We start from the raw sequence: 19,202 nt of genomic DNA, 5'->3' as shown, positions 1-19,202 counted from the left end.
ATTCTTTCCTTCTTTCCTTCCTTCCTTCCTTCCTCCCTCCCTCCCTCCCATCCATCACTGCTTCCTTTCTTTTTTCCTTCCTTCCTGCCTTCCATCTATCCATCCTTCCTTCATTTCTTTTATATAAGATTTGTCTTCTAAGAAATATGATTTTCTTGATTTTAGAGATAAAGGAGAGAGAGAAACATCAATGATGACAAAGAATCATGGATTGGCTGCCTTCTGCATGCCCCACACTGGGGATCCAGCTCACAACCCAGGCATGTGCCCTTGAGTTGAATAGTAATCGGGACTTTCAGTCCCCAGGCCAACACTCTATCCACAGAGCCAAACCAGCCAGGCCAATGCTTCACCTCTTGAAGACCTGCTCCCTGACCCTGGCCCTTTAAGAAGTCTAACTGTCACAGGCCTGCAGACCAGCCTGGGGGCCATGGAAACAAGAGAATGTTTGGTTTCCTTATTTCTGTTACTGCTTGGCAGGGACTACCGTTTGTACCTCTGAGACGTCCTCCTCTGCCTTTGCGTATTGTTTGGGTAAAGATTGGGCTTTATTTTCTCCCTGGTTAGGAAAGACCTGAGATTTCTTGGGGCGGGGTGGGGGTGGGGGTGTCACTTTATTTAATCCTTTTACTTGCTCTGTGAACAGGTTAACTGTCATAAGTGGTCTTACAGGAGAGATGAACCCTAGCCCCCTTCCTGCCTTCCTTCTTTCCTTCCCACCTGCTCTCCTTCCTTCTTTCCTTCCTTCCTTCCTTCCTTCCTTCCTTCCTTCCTTCCTTCCTTCCTTCCTTCTCTCCTTTCTTTATTCCACCTTTCTTCTTCCCCCTTTTCCTTCCTTCCTTCCTACCTGCTCTCCTTCCTTTCTTCCTTCTCTCCTTCATTCCTTTCTAACTTCTTCACCCTCTTCTTTCCTTTCAACCTTCCTTCCTTCCTTCCTTCCTTCCTTCCTTCCTTCCTTCCTTCCTTCTTTCCTTCATTTCATCTTTCCTTCCATCTCTTTCCTTCTTTCCTTCCTTCCTTTTATCCATCATTCCATTCTTCCTTCCTTCCATCATTCATTCCTTCCTACCTTCTCTCCTTCCTGTCTTTCTTGCTTTGTTTCTTATTTCCTTCCTTCTTTTTCTTCCTTCCTTCCATCCATCCACCCTTCCTTCCTTGCTTCCTTCCTTCCTTCCTACCTTCCTTCCTTCCTTTTTTTATTCCTTGCTTCCTTCCTACCTTCTTCCTTGCTTTCTTCCTACCTTCCTTGCTTCATTCCTTCCATCTTTCCATCCTTCCTGCCATCTTTCCATCCATCCTTCCTATCTTCCTTTCATCCTTCCTTCCTTTATTCCACCCTTCCTTTCTTCCTTCCATCCATCCATTCTTCCTTCCTTCCTTTCCATTCTTCCTTTCTTCCATGCATCCATCCTTCCTTTCTCCCTTTCTTTATTTCTTCCTTCTTTCCTTCCTTCCTACCTTACCTCTTCCTTTATTGCTTGCTTTGTTTTTCTTACCTTCCTTCCTCCATTCCTTCCTGCCATTTATCCATCCATTCTTCCTTCCTCCCTTTCATACTTCCTGCCTTCCTTTCTTCCTTCTTCCATCCTTCCTTCCTGCCATCTTTCTAACCTTCCTTCCATTCTTTCTAACCTTCCTTCCATCCTTCCACCTTTCTCTCCTTCCTTCCTTCCTTCCTTCCTTCCTTCCTTCCTTCCTTCCTTCCTTCTTTCCTTCTTTCCTTCCTCCCTTTCTTCCTTCCTTCCTTCCTTCCTTCCTTCCTTCCTTCCTTCCTTCCTTCCTTCCTTCCTTCCATCCTTGCTTCCTTACTTTCTGCTTTCTATTCATAATTCCTTCCTTCTATCAATTCATCCATCATTCCTTTCTTTTTCCATCCTTCCTTCCTTTCATCCATCCTTCCTTCTTTTATTCCTTCCTTACTTCCTCCCATCCTTCACTCCTTCCTTCCTTCATTCCTTCCTTCCTTCCTTCCTTCCTTCCTTTCTTTATTTCTTTTTTCTTTCTTTTCCTTCCTTCCTTTTCTTTTCTGTCCTTCCTTCCTTCCTTTTTAGATTTGTCTTGTAAAAAATATGTTTTTCTTCATTTTAGAGTGAAAAGAAGAGAGAGAAACATCAGTGATGAGAGATAATTTGGATTGGCTGCCTCCTGCATGCCCCACACTGGGGATCAAGCATACAGCGGGGGCATGTGCCCTGATCAGGAATCGAACCCTGACCTCCTGGTTCTTAGGTCGACGCTCAACCATGCCTGTTGGGCTGTAGCCAATCTTAATTGTGTCTTTCAACCAATGTCCAGAAGTGGAACTGCCTGTTTGAAAGTTTGTACATATTTTGATTGACTTTAGAGACAGAGAGAGGGAGAGAGAAACATCGATGTGGTGTTCCACTGACTGATGCATTCATTGGTTGATTCTTCTATGTGCCCTGACCAGGGATTAAGCTCTGCGACCTGGGCCTGTTGGGAAGACGCTCTAACCCCTTACCTGTCCTGCAGGGTAAAAGTCTGTATACTTTAAGGCTTTCAGTAAATCTTGCCCAAGGACCCTTTGCCAGCAGAGCATGGGGGTCAATTGTCTCCATTCTGCAATATGGCATTTCCCTCTCCAGTATAGTGCCACTCACTCCGGGGGGCAGTTCCAGGCCATGGGTCCCATCCTCCTGACAGCGTCTATTGGTTTGCAGATCCCCTGGATACAGAGCCATGGCCTTGTTCGACAAGGCCAATTGCCAGGCAGCGAGTTTAGTGCTCAACATCCTGGGATGGATCCTCACCATGGTTTGCACGGGTCTGGCCAATTGGCGGGTATGGTACATAGAGAGCAGTCCCGCCCCGCCCTGGGGGATGGCGTGCGTGGGCATGTGGAAGGTCTGCACTTACCAGCCCAACAGCCTGCAGAGCCGTCCCATAGCGTGTCACCGCTACACCTACAGTGACACCTACCTGCCGCTGGATATCCGCATCGCTCAGCACCTGCTGCTGGCCGCCATCCTCCTCGGGCTCCTGGGGAAAGGGCTCATGGTCATGGGCCTGCGCAGAGTGTACGCGGGACAGCTTCAGAAGGACACCACCGGCAATCTGTTCTTCGCTTCCAGAGTCCTGAGCATCATAGCTGGCACATTGATCTTCATTGTCGTGATCTCCAACAACCACGCTGTGATAGATGAAGAGGGCATTGCATTCCCGCCATCCTTCCACATCCCCTTCAGGCCCGACCGGCAGAAGCTCGGCAGCACCGTGCCCCTGGCGGTCCTGGCTGCATCCCTGATGCTGTTGAGTGGGCTGCTTACCATCTCTTTCCAGCTGTCCCCCGACAACCAAGTGTACCCCGAAGTCTCGCAAGTGTGAAATTCCTGGTTGCATAGCTTTGCAAATCCACGATGAGCAGTTTATGGAGGTGAAGTATCTATGAAATAGGTCCAAGGATTCATGACCATGGCAAAGGTCATCTTGAGCAGCAAGTGACCATATCCTGCTCTGTGCAAATTGGGCTCATCGATTGGTTAAGCAAATTTCATTAAAAAATTTCCAAAGAAACCACTTTGCACCTGTCTTACTGAATGTGGATTTTACTTATTATTGATTAAACTTGTGGCCTGGTGCACAAAATTCATGCCCATTAAAATGGGATTAATTACAGGACATGTTTTAATATTGCTATTTGCCCTTTCTCTATAATAGAAGTATCAGAGATGAAAGAAAAGTAGTAAAATGTATATGAAAATATTCTTCCTGTCAGAGTCTGGGGCACACCACGGAACCCAAAGTCAAGTCCCCGCCAACCCACATGCGCCTCAAAATTTTGGGAGACCCAGACCCAGCCAGCCCGCCCTCCCATTGAGCTAGATCCAGACCTGGCTGGTCCCACCTTTGTCAAGCCCTGCCGGATTGGGTGGCACAGCATCAGGTGTCCTGTTCTGGCACGGGGGTTGGTACATGGCCTGAGGTCCCCCAGCATGGGCCGGGGCGGGGGGCATATCCTGATGTCTTCCGTCAATCCATGCCAGGTGGGAGGCATGCTCTGAGGTCACCTAGCCCTGGACAGGGTCGGGGTGTGTGGCCTGAGGTCTCCTGTCAAGCTCCGCCAGGTTGGGGATGCAGCCTGAGTTTCCCGGGCTTGGTGCCAGAGTGGGGGGCATGGCCCGAGGTCCCCTGTCAAGCCGGATGGGGGCCCAGTCTCAGGTCTTGCTGATTGCTCCTTAAGGCTCTTTATGGGATCTTGGCCTATGCTGTGGGCACAGCCATCTTGTGTTCCATAAACCCTGCCTCCACTGTGGGCACCGCCTTCTTTGTAGTGGAGATATTGTCAATTTGCATATTCCCTCTTTATTATGTAGGATAATCAATGCTATACTCCTACTGTGTGGAAATGAGAGTTGCTGGGATTCTCACAGCTCCCTCTCAGACTCCCACAAAAACAACTGACCTGACCTTCTATGGCCTGGCCCTAACACCTCTCCACCACATGCAATTCCCCACCTGTGCAATAGGAGAAGAGCGGGAGGAATTCCCCTTCCATTGCCGGACTCAGCAGTTACCGAGATTTTGCCATATTCGCTTTCTCTCACTTCCTTCCCTTCTTTTCCTCTACTTTGCTTTCTCCGAAGAACTTGAATGCAAACCCCAGACGTCACGTTCCTTCATCCCTATGCACTTCAAAATTATTCTCTAAAAAAAAGGATATTTCCTTGCCTTTCCATAGTACACCTTTAAACATAACAACTATCTATACTAATAAAAGCTTAATATACTAATTAGCCCAGACACACTTCTGGACAAAGCAGGGGATGTGAGGGAAGCCCAGGTCCCAGGTGCATTCAGTGGCCAGAGGAAAGCCCGGGTGCCTGCCTGCGGCCAGAAGGAAGCCTGGGTCCGGGTGCCAGAGGGAAGTCGGTGCTGGCAGTGAAGGGAAGGAAGGCCTACTCTTGGACGAATTACGTGCATCAGGCCTCTAGTTTCTTATGAACATCTAATAAATACCAGAATTTTAAATGCTTGAAAAGTAATTCTACACTTTCATTTCTTCATTCTTGCATAAGATGTCCACTCTGCCTCTTAAGTCTTTATTTCTGTTAAGAGAGGGGAGCTCTATTTCTTTTAAAAAAATATTTTCATTGATTTCAGAACAGAAGGGAGAGGGAGAGAGAGATTGAAACATCAGTGATGAGAGACAATCATGGATTGGCTGCATCTTACATATCTCCTCTGGGTTTCAAGCCCCCAGTCAGGAATCAAACCATGACCTCCTAGTTCCTAGGTGGATGCTCAACCACTGAGCCACACGGGCTAGTCTGAAATGGGCTTCTTCTCAAACAGTATTTTAGAAGTGGGATCACTGGGTCAAATGGCAGTTTTACTTTTAGTTTTTTGAGGAAAGTCCATACCGTTCTCCACAGTGGCTGCACCAGTCTACATTCCCACCAACAGTGCACGAGGGTTCCCCTTCTCCACATCCTCACCAGCACTTGTCATTTGTTGATTTGTTGATGATTGCCATTATGAATATGCAAATTGACCATAACTCCACCACTTGGGGGGTGGGATGAGGGCATGTGACTGGGGGTAGGGGATGCTGGGGGAAGGTCAATGTTGGAAAAAAAGGAGATATATATACTACTATATTTAACACTTTAAACAATAAAAAAAGATTCTATAAATAAAAAAAAAGATAGAGAATTTAAGTCTCTGAGAGCACAGTGTTTAAAAAAATTTCCCCTGGGGCAAAAGCCTATGAGCTATTCACATATGTGTTCCAAGGACAGTGCCTGTGACCTAGAATGTTCAATGGATCCTTTGCCTCTCGACTTTGAATCCGATCTGTGGGCAACGGATTCTTCCCTCTTCCCTGTGAGGGAGCGAGTGTGAGGTGGTAGAAGCATTCTTTAGGAAATGCCCCTTCTCTGCCTGCCATGATTTGCACACTGTCCTTAGAACTGGGAGGAAGTCACAGCCTCTGCACTGAGTGAGAGACCACGGCTCCCTTCCCACGGGTTTGAAATGAGCCTCTGCATCCCATGGATGGTCCGGGCTGGCCTTGGGAGGAGTCTTACCCACTCTCCATGCAGGTCTGGAATGGCTGGGAAGTGGTTCCCAGGTAAACACCTGTAGTCGGTCTCATTTAAAAATATATATATTTTCATGGATTTTACAGAGAGGAAGGTAGAGGGCGAGAGAGCTAGAAACATCTGTGAGAGAGAAACACCATCAGCTGTCTCCTGATCGCCTCCTACTGGGGATTGAGCCTGCAACCAAGGTACATGCCCATGACCAGAGTCAAAACCGGGACCCTTCACTCCGTGGGGCGATGCTCTATCCACTCTGCCAGGGTGTGTGTTCTTTAGAGACTCAAACCTCTGGTTGTTTGAACAAGGAAGCTCCTGGGATACATGCTTCTGATGAGGACCGGTTTCTGGAACCTGATACCCTGCTGAGGACGGTGCACCTGCCTCCTGCTGGTAATACGTGGGAATGACGGAACCGCTGGGCTGTGGCAAGAGGTCTGTTGTCCCCTCTTCACCTTCAGTGTCACCAGAGAGCAAGGGGACAGGTCATGAGGGCTGAGACCCAGAAGGTGAGGCGGCCACCAGGGCGGGTCTGCTCTGGGAAGCGGGGAAAAGTGTTCCAAGCCCCTGTCCAGGGCTCTTTGGGAATGACTGTGTAAGGGCCTCACTGGATTCTTGTTTCCCAGGAGTCAGGCAGGAGAAGGTGTCCAGCGCATTTCCCGCGGGTGCAGCACAGAGAGGGTACCGAGGGTGGTGGCATTTCTCTCCTCCTGCTCCTCCTGCCGGGAATCCTCCCACGGTGCCCAGGAGCCAGAGGCTTCCATGTGGCCTTTGGGTTCGGGGCCAGCATGGGGCAGTGCCGGGCCCTTTGCTGCGGGCCCCAGGCAGCTAGGGGTGCTGGTGACAGCACTCGCAGAAGGAGGCCTAGCAGAGGCCGCGCCTGGGGCACAGCGTGCCTCCTGGACACCAGCAGGTGCAAGTGGGAGCAGAGTCGGGTGATGGCCGTATTTAAGGTAGAGGAGAGCTGGGAGGGAGGGGACCTCTGCCAGTGGAACAGAACAGAGGCGCCCCAGAGGACCCAGGTCAGCTTACCCCACCGTCCTGGGCCAAGGCCCGTTCAGGGAGGCCGCCCCGTGGCCTGGCCCTGGCTCCCATCACGTCACACTTTCTCCCCTCACCTTCCCCTTCCTCCAGGCTTTCTACTTAAGACTGAGGAATCACAGTGCCTATCTGCTCTAAGACCTCAACAAGGACATTTTCATTGTAGAAGGACTTCAACTCTTTTAAAAAATATATTGTCATTGTTTTCAGAGAGGAAGGGAGAGGGGAGAAAGAATATCAATGGTGATGGAGAATCACAGGTTGGCTGCCCTTGCACACCCCCTACTGGGGATGGAGCTGCAACCCAGGCATGTGCCCTGACCAGGAATCGAACCCTGACCTCCTGTTTCACAGGTCAACACTCAACCACCAAGCCCTACTTGTTCAATCTTAAAGCCAAATTGTGTTCACCTGAGGCCTCCCTTGACCCGTTCCAGGTTCTAAGAGGGACGCAGTCTCTCCAGGGCTCCGGCTCCATGTCCGTTGGGAACCAGCCCAGTTCCAGGCAGTGTGTGGACCAGTTCGGAAAGAGATGCTCAGCTAAAGTCTGCAAGCTCCTAACACGGAGGCCCTGGCGCTGGGATGCAGGACCCAGAGGGACTTGCCCGCATCTCTGGCGGCAGCGAGAAGGCCATGCACTCCAGGGCCCAGCAGGTACCTGTGTCCTTGCTCCTTGTTCCTGAGGCTTTCTTGGTGAGGGGGGTTAGGGGGCCTCTTTTGGGTCCCTGTTGTTATGCAGGAACTGCTGAAACAGAAACGGAGGCATATTAACAATGGTTCGAGCTTATTTTCTCAAAAATCGATTCCGATTGGACAGCTTCAAGCCCGTAGTGGTTAGGAGGCTGTGTTGACAGGAGCCAGAGGAAAGGAGGAAAGTGTGGAAGAAGGAAAGGAAGGAAGGAAGGACTGGGGCGGGCAGCCAGCTGGCTGTCTGTGATTGGCTGTCTTTGGAGTTTGGCTGTGGATTAAACTATTAAACCTGTTGCCTCCCTGGCCAGTTTTGCAGGGTGGATAGAGCATCAGCCTGGGGCCCAAAGAGTCCCGGGTTCAGTTCGGTCAAGTTCACCCACCTTGGTTGCAGGCTCCTGAGGGAGGCAACCAATGGATTTGTGTCTCTCACTTCAATTTTTCTCTCTGTCTCTCCCTCTCCCTAAAAACTAATGAAAAAGTATCCTCGGGTGAGGATTCAAAACCAAACCAAACCAAACCTGTTGCTGAACATTAGAATTTTGTTTTTTTTATTTGAACATCAGAATTTTGGTTCCAGCAATTTGTTGTGGATTCCGGGGGGCAGAGCAGGGAGAGGGCACTTCCTCTCTTCTTAGACAAGAGTTCCACGTGGTATAGAATCTCCTCTTTCTCACTGGGCTTATAGTCTGCGTGGGAAGGCGGGGACCTGCTGAGCCACCTCGGCTCCAGGAAGCCAGCCATTCCAGGTGGCTGAGGAGGAGGGCAAACGTTAGGGTGGGGTCACCCCCTTGGGGCCTCGGTGCCCAAGATTTGGAACTCTCATTGTGTAGGCTCAGCCTCCCCAGTGTATATTGGGGTAAACTGAGGCAGGTACTTGCCAGGTTTCCTGTTTTATGGTCAAGAACGTTCATGGCCAGCCCTAGCCGCTGTGGCTCAGTGGATAGAACATTGGCCTGCGGACCAAAGGGTCCCTGGTTCGATTCTGGTCAAGGACACGTACCTTAGTTGCAGGGTAGTCCCTGGCCTGGGCCCTGGTTAGGGCTCATGCAGGAGGCAGCCAATCCATGTGTTTCTGTCACATCAATGTTTCTCTCTGTCTTTCCCTCTCTCTTCCACTCTCCCTAAAAATCAATGGAAAAACATTCTCCTGTTAGGATTAAAAAAAAAAAAAAAGAATGTCCTAGGCCTACTCAAGGCCTAAAGGCAGCATACAATTAGGCTCTGATGTGGGCATGGCTCCTTAACCTCCCTCGCACACGGTACTTAGCCAGGGACAGTGGGTGCCTGTGAAAACAGTGCAGGTGATATTGACATCCCTTGGCAAGTTTGAGGGAAAGCATCGGCGTTGGATTGGTCCCTAGTGACAAGGCCCAAAATAACTTTTGGTTCTCAGCCTTCTTAGCCAAGACACACTGCTGGAAGCTAAGGCTTACTCTGTGCAACAGAACCCAATGACCACTAATAGCAGCTACTTATGAAGTGGCGATGTGCCGGGCTATTTATTCCCAATTTTCTCTAATCACGAAGACCAGTGGTCGGCAAACTGCTGCTCGCGAGCCACATGCGGCTCTTTGGCCCCTTGAGTGTACCTCAATCAGATTGAGGACGTTTTTAGCAAAGGCCAGCTTAGGAGTTCCCTAACTAAGTTAATAACAATGTACCTACCTATATAGTTTAAGTTTAAAAAATTTGGCTCTCAAAAGAAATTTCAATCGTTGTACTGTTGATACTTGGCTCTGCTGACTAATGAGTTTGCCGACCACTGCCCTAGACAGTCCTCGGAGTCAGGGATTATTATCTCCACTGAAAATGAAGACAATGAGGGCCTGGGGAGCAGGGAGGGGGGCATTCAGGGGCTTGCCCAAGGTGACCCATCAGCACATGTGCCTCCCACCCGGGTTCCACTTCTTGCTCTTTCTCAGTTTCCTTGTTCACATCCCAACAGCTTTACAAGCTTTGAAAAGGGCCTGGAAACGCCTAAAGAGGGTTCAGATGTCTGTGTGTTAATGGTGCAGTGTGACCTCTGCTCTCTGCACCCGGGACAGATCAAAGTAGCGCTAGCACGGTTCGGAAGCGCCCATTTCCATGACAACAGTGCATGAGTTGAGTGCCACAGTCACTTCAGTCTTGGTCACTGCAGTCAGGTCAGCTGCCAGAGCCATATTGGAAGTCTCCTGCCAGCCAGAATTCCAGAGTAATGGATAGAAAATGGTTTCATACAAGGTCCTAAGTTGGAAATCATTTAAAAAATTGACCTAAGTAATAATGTATGTCTGAAATGCCAAGAACTCTTTAAAGCTTCATTGAAGTTTGGTGTAAGAATTAACAAGGGGCCCAGCTGGTGTGGCTCAGTGGCTGAGCATCTGCCTAAGAAGCAGGAGATTACGGTCCATTCCCGGTCAGGGCACATGCCTGGGTTGTGGGCTGGATCCCCCATAGGGGGCTTGCAGGAAGGGGGTGGAGTTGAAGGGTGTCCTAATATTAGGTGACAGAAGATTTGACTTTGGGGGGGCAGGCACACAGTACAATATGCAGATCTTGTCACATAGGAACCAACACCTGAAACCTATATGATCAAGTCAACCAATGTCACCCCAATCAATTTAATTTAAAAAAATTAGAGGCATACAGAGGCAGCAGGTGGTAGAAACTGTATTCCAAACTAGGTCGTTTGGTTCCATATTTTATGTAGTGTGTGTGTGTGTGTGTGTGTGTGTGTGTGTGATCATCTCAATCTCCTCATCTGTCGGTTGAGTGGAATATTCATATGCAACTCAGAGGATTTCTGGGAAGATTAATTGATAATATACTGAAAAGTACTTAGAATCATTCCTGGCACATAGTTGTTTCTCGTCGTCGTCATCATCATCATCATCATCATCCACTATATTCTGCTCCTTCATCTCTCATGAACTTTGTCAAATCTCAGCCCCTAAACTAGCCATAAGCACTATTTTCAAGACGTTGCTTTGCTGCGGGGATGCATGGTTGGGCAAACTTATGAAAACTGTGTGAAACCAGACACGATCCCTCAAACTCAGTGACCCATTGGATGGGTAGTGGGAGAGGGAGGAATCTTGGGAGACGTACAGATGTTTGGACATAAGGAGTTGGGTGAGTGATAGGTCCATTGGCCAGAAGAAGGGCTACTGCAGGAGGGACAGGCTGGGGGAAGAAAGCCACATCATACAGTGGAGAAGCCAGAACTGGAACCATAATTCCTCTTCAGGCTGTGGTTTCTCAGGATTGAGATCTTCATGGTGGGGTTCCCCATACATGACAGGGAGCGTTCGGGGGACACATCATTGCATGTTATAGCTAAACCATAACTGAAATATTAGCCTTTTTCTTTTTCTGGCTGGTGAATGGAGTTTTCCTCTTCAGACTAACATTTCAGAGCAAGACTTTAGATGCTTTCTTTTGTTTCTCTCCATTCCCACCCCTTCGTATGTCCTTGAGCAAAGCCTTTGCCCAGTGTCTGTCTTCCACCTGTCAGAATGGCAATCATCAACAAATCACCAAAGACAAGTGCTGGCGAGGATTCGGAGAAAAAGGAACCCTTGTGCACTGCTGCTGGGAATGCAGACTGCTGCCGCCACTGTGGAGAACAGTATGGCGTTTCCTCAAAAAACTAAAAATGGAGCTCCCATTTGACCCAGTAATCCCAGTTCTAGGAATATATCCCAAGAAATGAGAAACACCATTATGAAAGAATATATGCACCCCTATGTTCATAGCAGCACAATTCACCACAGCTAAGATTTGGAAACAGCCTAAGTGCCCATCAGCAGATGACTGGATTAGAAAACTATGGTACATCTACATAATGGAATACTACTCTGATATAAAAAGAAGGAATTCTTACCATTTGCAGCAGCATGGATGGACTTGGAGAGTATTATATTAAGAGAAATAAGCCAGGCAATGAAAGAAAAATGCCATATGATCTCACTCATTTATGGAAAATAAAGAATATTATAACCTGATGAACCAAAAAATAGATACGGAGGTAGTAAAGCACCGAACAGACTGTCAAATAACAGCGGGAAGGCTGGGGAGTGTTGGGGAGGGAGGGAAATAGATCAACCAAAGGAATTGTGTGCATGCATATCAGCACACCAATGTTATTATTATTTTTTTTATTTTAATAAATCTTTATTCAGATTATTACAATTGTTTCTCCTTTTTCCCCCCATAGCTCCCCTCCACCCAGTTCCCACCCCACCTTCTGCCCTTACCTCCCCTCCACTGTCCTCATCCATAGGTGTATGATTTTTGTCCAGTCTCTTCATGAGCCCCCCATACTCCTTTCCCCCTGAGAATTATCAGTCCACTCCCTTTCTATGCCCCTGATTCTATTATATTCACCAGATTATTCTGTTCCTCAGGTTTTTAATTCACTTGATTTTTAGGTTCACTTGTTGATAGATATGTATTTGTTGTTCATAATTTTTCTCTTTACTTTTTTCTTCTTCCTCTTCTTTAAGAATACCTTTCAGCATTTTATATAATACTGGTTTGGTGGTGATGAACTCCTTCAGCTTTTTCTTATCTGTGAAGCTCTTTATCTGCACTTCAATTCTGAATGATAATTTTGCTGGGTAGAGTAATCTTGGTTGTAGGTTCTTGCTATTCATCACATTGAAAATTTCTTGCCACTCCCGTCTGGCCTGCATAGTTTCTGTTGAGAAATCAGCTGATAGTTGTATGGGTGCTCCCTTGTAGGTAACTAAATGTTTTCTCTTGCTGCTTTTAATATTCTCTCTTTGTCTTTTGCTCTTGGCATTTTAATTATGATGTGTCTTGGTGTGGTCCTCTTTGGATTCCTTTTGTTTGGTGTTCTGTGCGCTTCCTGGACTTGTAAGTCTTTTTCTTTCACCAGGTGGGGGAAGTTTTCGGTCATTATTTCTTCAAATAGGTTTTCAGTATCTTGCTCTCTCTCTTCTTCTGGCACCCCCATAATTCTGATGTTGGTACGCTTGAAGTTGTCCCAGAGTCTTCTTACACCATCTTCAACTTTTTGGATTTTTTTTTTCTTTTTGCATTTTCGGTTGAGTGTTTTTTGCTTCTTTGTATTTCAATTCTTTGACTTGATTTTTGTGTTCCTCTAGTCTGTTTTTGGGTCTCTGTATAATATTTTTTTATTTCAGTCAGTGTATGTTTAATTTCTAGTTGGTCCTTTTTCATATCTTCGAGGGTCTCGTTATATTTATCGGCCTTTTCTAGGATATTCTTGAAAAGCCTTATAACCGTGGTTTTGAATTCTATATCCAGTCGTTTGTTTTCCTCCATTTCTTTCGTTTGTGATCTGATTCTTTGACGCCGCATTTTCACTGCTTCCCTGAGTTGGTAGGGTAGATTTGTGTGCTAGGTTTCCAATGTGGCCCAGTGGGTCTGCCTCCCCAGTTAACCTGAGGTGGACACTCTTGGTGCACCCCTTTGTGGTCTGTGTGTACAGCCTTGTTGTAGTTAAGTCTTGATTGTTGTTGGTATCACTGGGAGGAATTGACCTCCAGGCCAGTTGGCTGTAAGGATCAGCTGTGTCTATGCTGGGAGAAGTTCGGTGCTGGAGACAGCCTTATAGGATTAGACTTGCCAAATTGCAATAGCCTCTGTGCTCAGCTTGGATGGGGTGGAGTCTCAGTCTTGGCTTCCCGTCAGCCTTGCCCTTGTGCGCACGTGCGCGCTTTCAGTCCTCCGCCTTCCCCGGCTCCCGAGTCTCCGCCCGAGAGTCCAGATTCCCCCCACAAGAGTGTGGGTCCCCAGGGTCTCGCCTGGAACTGGGGTCCAGTGCAGTCAGAACTGGGGCTCAGTGCAGTCAGGAGCCTCCGACTACCTTACACTAGGGAAAGCCTGTGGAAACCTCCGCAGCCTTTGTGCACACTGGCACGCGCACGCCTTCAGATTTCTGCCTTCCCCAGCTCCCGAGTCTCCGCCCGAGAGTCCAGACTCTCCCCGTAAGAGCGTGGGTCCCCAGGGGCTCACCCAGAACTGGGGTTCAGTGCAGTCAGAACTGGGGTTCAGTGCGGTCGGGGGCTTCCTTCCCCCTTCCACCAGAGAAAGTCAGCCAGGCTCTCAGCCGCCCTTCCTCTCTGCGCGCGCAAAGACCCTTTGCCTTACCTCCAATTCTCTGTGAGCGTTTCTCTTTCCTTCTAGTTGTAGAATTTTCACTCAGCCAGCTTTCCTGTGGTTCTGGACGATGTCCATTCTGTCTAATAGTTGTAGTTTTGAAATTTTTGTGGGAGGCAGCAGTTTAGGTGCTTACCTATGCCGCCATCTTGGTTTCTCTCATTATTATTTTTTAAAGTCAGAGAGCGAGGAAGAGAGGGAGGGAGGGAGAGAGAAACACTGATGCAAAAGAGAAATATCGATCAGCTGCCCCCCTCATACACTCTTACTGGGATGGAGCTCAAAACCTTGACATGTGCCCCGACCAAGAATCTACCCCAAGACCCTTCAGTGCACAGGCTGACACCCAACCAACTGAGCCCCACGGGCAGGGCCAGTTTCCGTTCCCAGGCCTGTGTTTAGAAGAAGCCAGTCGGCTCAGTGCACATGCTTTTGCGGAGAGCCTGGCATAATATAAGTGCTGGGTAAGGGCTTGCTATCCACATTCCTCAGCCACTTCTCCTTGTCCGCCATGCCTTCAACACATGGTTATTGAGCCTCCGTGTGCTGGATGCTGGACACACACAGAAGAACACACATGACCCCTGGCCTCCAAGAGCACACATTTCAGGAAAGGCGAGCCTGCTGTGTGCTCTGATGAAGCTGGTGTCCTGGAGAGCAGGCAGGTGCTTCCACCTCTAGGAGGGACAGTGTCAGAAAAGCTCCATAGAGGAAGTTGCTCTTTCTAATATTTTTAATTTTTTTTAGAAATATAATTTTATTGATTTCAGAGAGGAAGGGAGAGGGAAAGAGAGAGAAACATCAATGAGAGAGAATCATGGATCCGCTGCCTCCCGCACTTCCCACACTGGGGATCGAGCCCGCAACCCGGGCATGTGCCCTGACCGGGAATCGAACCCTGACCTCCTGATTCATAGGTCCACGCTCAACCACTGGTCCAAGTTGGTGGGTGAAGTTGCTCTTTTTAAACAAAAAGCAAGCACATGAATGGGAGGTGGGGGGTAATGAGGGAATAAGGACACATATGTATTACTTTAATCAATAAAGAAATAAAAAAAAACCTCCCAAGAGTTCATATGAGAAAAATCAACTGGAATTGGGTAGCACCAAATTGGAGTTGGTTAGGAGCCCTTCACTTTCAGAAGCACAGGGGAAGATTGTTACAGACAAAATGCATTAATAAGGAAAGCATTGGTGGACTATAGTATAAAGACTAGTTGGCTGCTTGCAACTGGCTATGCTTAGCCTTAACCTCGATGCATTTACAGTTTTAGCTTTGGCTTTTTCCTTTCCTCCTTTCCTTCCTTCCTTCCTTCCTTCCTTCCTTCCTTCCTTCCTTCCTTCCTTCCTCCTTCCTTCCGTCCTTCCTTCTGTCCTTCCTTCTTTCCTCCTTCCTTCCTTCTTTCCTTCCTTCCTTCCATCAATCCATTCATTCATCATTCCTCCCTTCATTCCTTTTTTCTTCCTTCCTACTATCTATCCTTCTTTCCTTCCTTTCTTCCTTCCTCCCTCCCCTCCATCACTGTTTCCTTTCTTTTTTCCTTCCTTCCTGCCTTCATTTCTTTTATATAAGATTTGTCTTTAAAAAATATGATTTTCTTAATTTTAGAGATAAAAGAAGAGAGAGAAACATGAATGATGACAAAGAATCATGGATTGGCTGCCTTCTGCATGCCCCACACTGGGGATCCAGCTCACAACCCAGGCATGTGCCCTTGAGCAGAATAGTAACCGGGACCTTCAGTCCCCAGGCCAACACTCTATCCACGGAGCCAAACCAGCCAGGCCAATGCTTCACCTCTTGAAGACCTCCTCCGTGACCCTTGCCCTTTAAGAAGACTAACTGTCACAGGCCTGCAGACCAGCCTGGAAGCCATGGAAACATGAGAATGTGAGGTTTCCTTATTTCTGTTACTGCTTGGCAGGGACTACCGTTTGTACCTCTGAGACGTCCTCCTCTGCCTTTTCGTATTGTTTGGGTAAAGATTGGGCTTTGTTTTCTCCCTGGTTAGGAAAGCCCTGAGATTTCTTGGGGTGGTGGTGGAGTTCACTTTATTTAATCCTTTTATTTGCTCTGTGAATATGTTAACTGTCATCAGTGGTATTACAGGAGAGATGAAAGCTAGCCCCCTTCCTGCCTTCCTTCCTTCTTTCCATCCCATCTGCTCTCCTTCCTTCCTTCCTTCTCTCCTTCATTTCGTCTTTTCTTCCATCTTTCTGTTCTCTTTCCTTCCTTCCATCCATCCTTCAATTCTTTCCTTCCATCATTACATCTTCCTACCTTCTCTCCTTCCTTTTTTTCTTGCATTGTTTCTTATTTCCTTCCTTTCTTACTTCCTTCTTTTTTTCCTTCCTTTCTTCCATCCACCCTTCCTTCCCTCCTTCCTTCCTTCCTTCCTTCCTTTCTTCCTTTCTTCCTTCCATCTTTCCATCCTTTCTGCCATCTATCCATCCTTCCTTCCTCTCTTCCTTCCTTCTTCCCTTTTTCCTTACTTCCTAACTGCTCACCTTCCTTCCGTCCTTCTCTCCTTTCCTTCCTACCTTCTCTCCTTCATTCCTTTCTAACTTCTTCACTCTCTTCTTGCCTTTCAACCTTCCTTCCTTCCTTCCTTCTTTCCTTCATACCTTCATTCCTTCTATCTTTCTTTTCTTCTTTCCTTCCTTCCTACCATCCATCCTTCCATTCTTTCTTCTTTCCATTCTTTATCTTCCTTCCTTCTTTCCATCCTTGCATCCTTCCTTTCTTTCTTCTATTCATCATTCCTTTCTTTTATCCATTCATCTATCATTCCTTTCTTTTTTCCATTTTTTCTTCCATCCTCCCTTCCTTCGTTCCTTTATTCTTTCCTAACTTCCTCCCATCCATCACTCCTTCCGTCCTTCCTTCCATCCGTCCGTCCTTCCTTCCTTCGTTCCTTCCATCTGTCCTTCCTTCATTCCATCTTTCCTTCCTTCCTACCTTTTCTATAAGATCTGTCTTGTAAAAATATGTTTTCTTGATTTTAGAGTGAGAGGAAGAGAAAGAAACATCACTGATGAGAGATAATCATGGATTGGTTGCCTCCTGCATGCCCCACACTGGGGATCAGGCATACAGCAGAGGCATACCCTGATCAGGAATTGAACCCTAACCTCCTGGTTCTTAGGTAGACACTCAACGATGCCTGCTCGGCTGTAGCCAATCTAAATTGTGTCTTTCAACAAATGTCCAGAAGTGGAACTGCCTGTTTGAAAGTTTGTACATATTTTGATTGAATTTAGAGAGAGAGAGAGGGAGAGAGAGAGAAACATCGATGTGGTGTTCCACTGACTGATGCATTCATTGGTTGATTCTTGTATTTGACCTGACCAGGGATTGAGCTCTACAACCTGGGCCCGTTGGGAAGACGCTCTAACCCCTTACCTGTCCTGCAGGGTGAAAGTCTGTATACTTTAAGGCTTTCAGTAAATCTTGCCCAAGGACCCTTCGCCAGCAGAGCATGGGGGTCAAGTGTCTCCATTCTGAAATATGGCATTTCCCTCTCTAGTATAGTGCCACTCACTCCGGGGAGCGGTTCCAGGCTGTGGTCCCATCCTCATGACGCCTTCTATTGGTTTGCAGATCCCCTGGATACAGAGCCATGGCCTTGTTCGACAAGGCCAATTGCCAGGCAGCGAGTTTAGTGCTCAACATCCTGGGATGGATCCTCACCATGGTTTGCACGGGTCTGGCCAATTGGCGAGTATGGTACATAGAGAGCAGTCCCGCCCCGCCCTGGGGGATGGCCTGCGTGGGCATGTGGAAGGTCTGCACTTACCAGCCCAACAGCCTGCAGAGCCGACCCATTGCGTGTCACCGCTACACCTACAGTGACACCTACCTGCCGCTGGATATCCGCATCGCTCAGCACCTGCTGCTGGCCGCCATCCTCCTCGGGCTCCTGGTGAAAGGGCTCATGGTCATGGGCCTGCACAGAGTATACACGGGACAGCTTCAGAAGGACACCACCGGCAATCTGTTCTTCGCTTCCAGAGTCCTGAGCATCATAGCTGGCACATTGATCTTCATTGTCGTGATCTCCAACAACCAGGCTGTGATGGATGAAGAGGGCATTGCCTTCCCGCCATCCTTCCACATCCCCTTCAGGCCCGACCGGCAGAAGCTCGGCAGCACCGTGCCCCTGGTGGTCCTGGCTGCATCCCTGATGCTGTTGAGTGGGCTGCTTACCATCTCTTTCCAGCTGTCCCCCGACAACCAAGTGTACCCCGAAGTCTCACAAGTGTGAAAATTCTGGTTGCATAGCTTTGCAAACCACGATGAGCAGTTTATGGGGTGAAGTATCTATGAAATAGGTCCAAGTATTCATGACCATCGCAAAGGTCATCTTGAGCAGCAAGTGACCATATCCTGCTATGTGCAAATTGGGCTCATCGATTGGTTAAGGAACTTTCATTAAAAAAATTCTAAAGAAACCACATTGCACCTGTCTTACTGAATCTGGATTTTACTTATTATTGATTAAACTTGTGTCCTAGGCATGAAATTCATGCCCATTAAAATGGAATTAATTAGAGGAAATATTTTAATATTGCTATTTGCCCTTTCTCTATAATAGAAATATCAGAGATGAAAGAAAAGTAGTAAAATGTATAGGAAAATATTCCTCCTGTCAGAGTCTGGGGCACACCACGGAACCCAGAGTCAATTCGCCGCCCTCCCACATACGCCTCCAAATTTTGGGAGACCCAGACCCAGCCAGCCCGCCCTCCCATTGGGCTAGATCCAGACCTGGCTGGTCCCACCTTTGTCAAACCATGCTGGATGGGGGAGCGCAGCGTTAGGTCTCCTGGCCCAGCGTCAGGGTTGGGACATGGCCTGAGATCCCCCAGCATGGGCCATGGCGGGGCGCGTCCTGAGGTCTTCCGCCAAGCCCTGCCAGGTGGGAGGCATGGCCTGAGGTCCCCCAGCACTGGCCCGGGCAGGTGTGTGGCCTGAGGTCTCCCAGTCTGGGCCAGGCAGTAGGCATGGCCTGAGGTCCCTTGTCAAGCTCCGCCAGATGGGGGTGTGGCCTGAGGGTCCCCCTTCAAGCCCTGGGAGGTGGAGGATGCAGCCTGAAGTCCCCAGGCTTGGTGCCAGGGTGGGGGGCCTAGCCTGAGGTTCCCTGTCAAGGCCCATGGGGGCGCAGCCTCAGGTCTTCCTGATTGCTCATTAAGGCTCTTTATGGGAACTTGGCCTATGCTGTGGGAGCAGCCATCTTGTGTTCCGTAAACCCTGTCTCCACTGTGGGCACTGCCTTCTTTGTG

The 19,202-nt window shown here is 48.2% G+C and overlaps 2 protein-coding genes across 2 annotated transcripts; both read left to right on the top strand.

Annotated features, from left to right (window-relative positions):
• Window positions 1–2,700: 2,700 nt before the first annotated feature.
• Window positions 2,701–3,345, top strand: LOC308240056 (claudin-34-like; the record flags this gene model as incomplete). The annotated part of the gene is made up of 1 exon (XM_080652950.1): window positions 2,701–3,345. One exon carries the CDS (start codon window positions 2,701–2,703, stop codon window positions 3,343–3,345), a length of 645 nt encoding a protein of 214 aa, XP_080509076.1.
• Window positions 3,346–17,539: 14,194 nt separating this feature from the next.
• Window positions 17,540–18,184, top strand: LOC308240462 (claudin-34-like; the record flags this gene model as incomplete). Its single annotated transcript, XM_080653512.1, has 1 exon — window positions 17,540–18,184. One exon carries the CDS (start codon window positions 17,540–17,542, stop codon window positions 18,182–18,184), a length of 645 nt encoding a protein of 214 aa, XP_080509638.1.
• Window positions 18,185–19,202: the final 1,018 nt, after the last annotated feature.

Source organism: Plecotus auritus, assembly GCF_963455305.1.
Source record: "Plecotus auritus genome assembly, chromosome: X".
NCBI lineage: Eukaryota > Metazoa > Chordata > Mammalia > Chiroptera > Vespertilionidae > Plecotus > Plecotus auritus.
The sequence above is the reverse complement of the archived record's forward strand: the minus strand, read 5'-3'. Positions and strand labels throughout refer to the sequence as shown.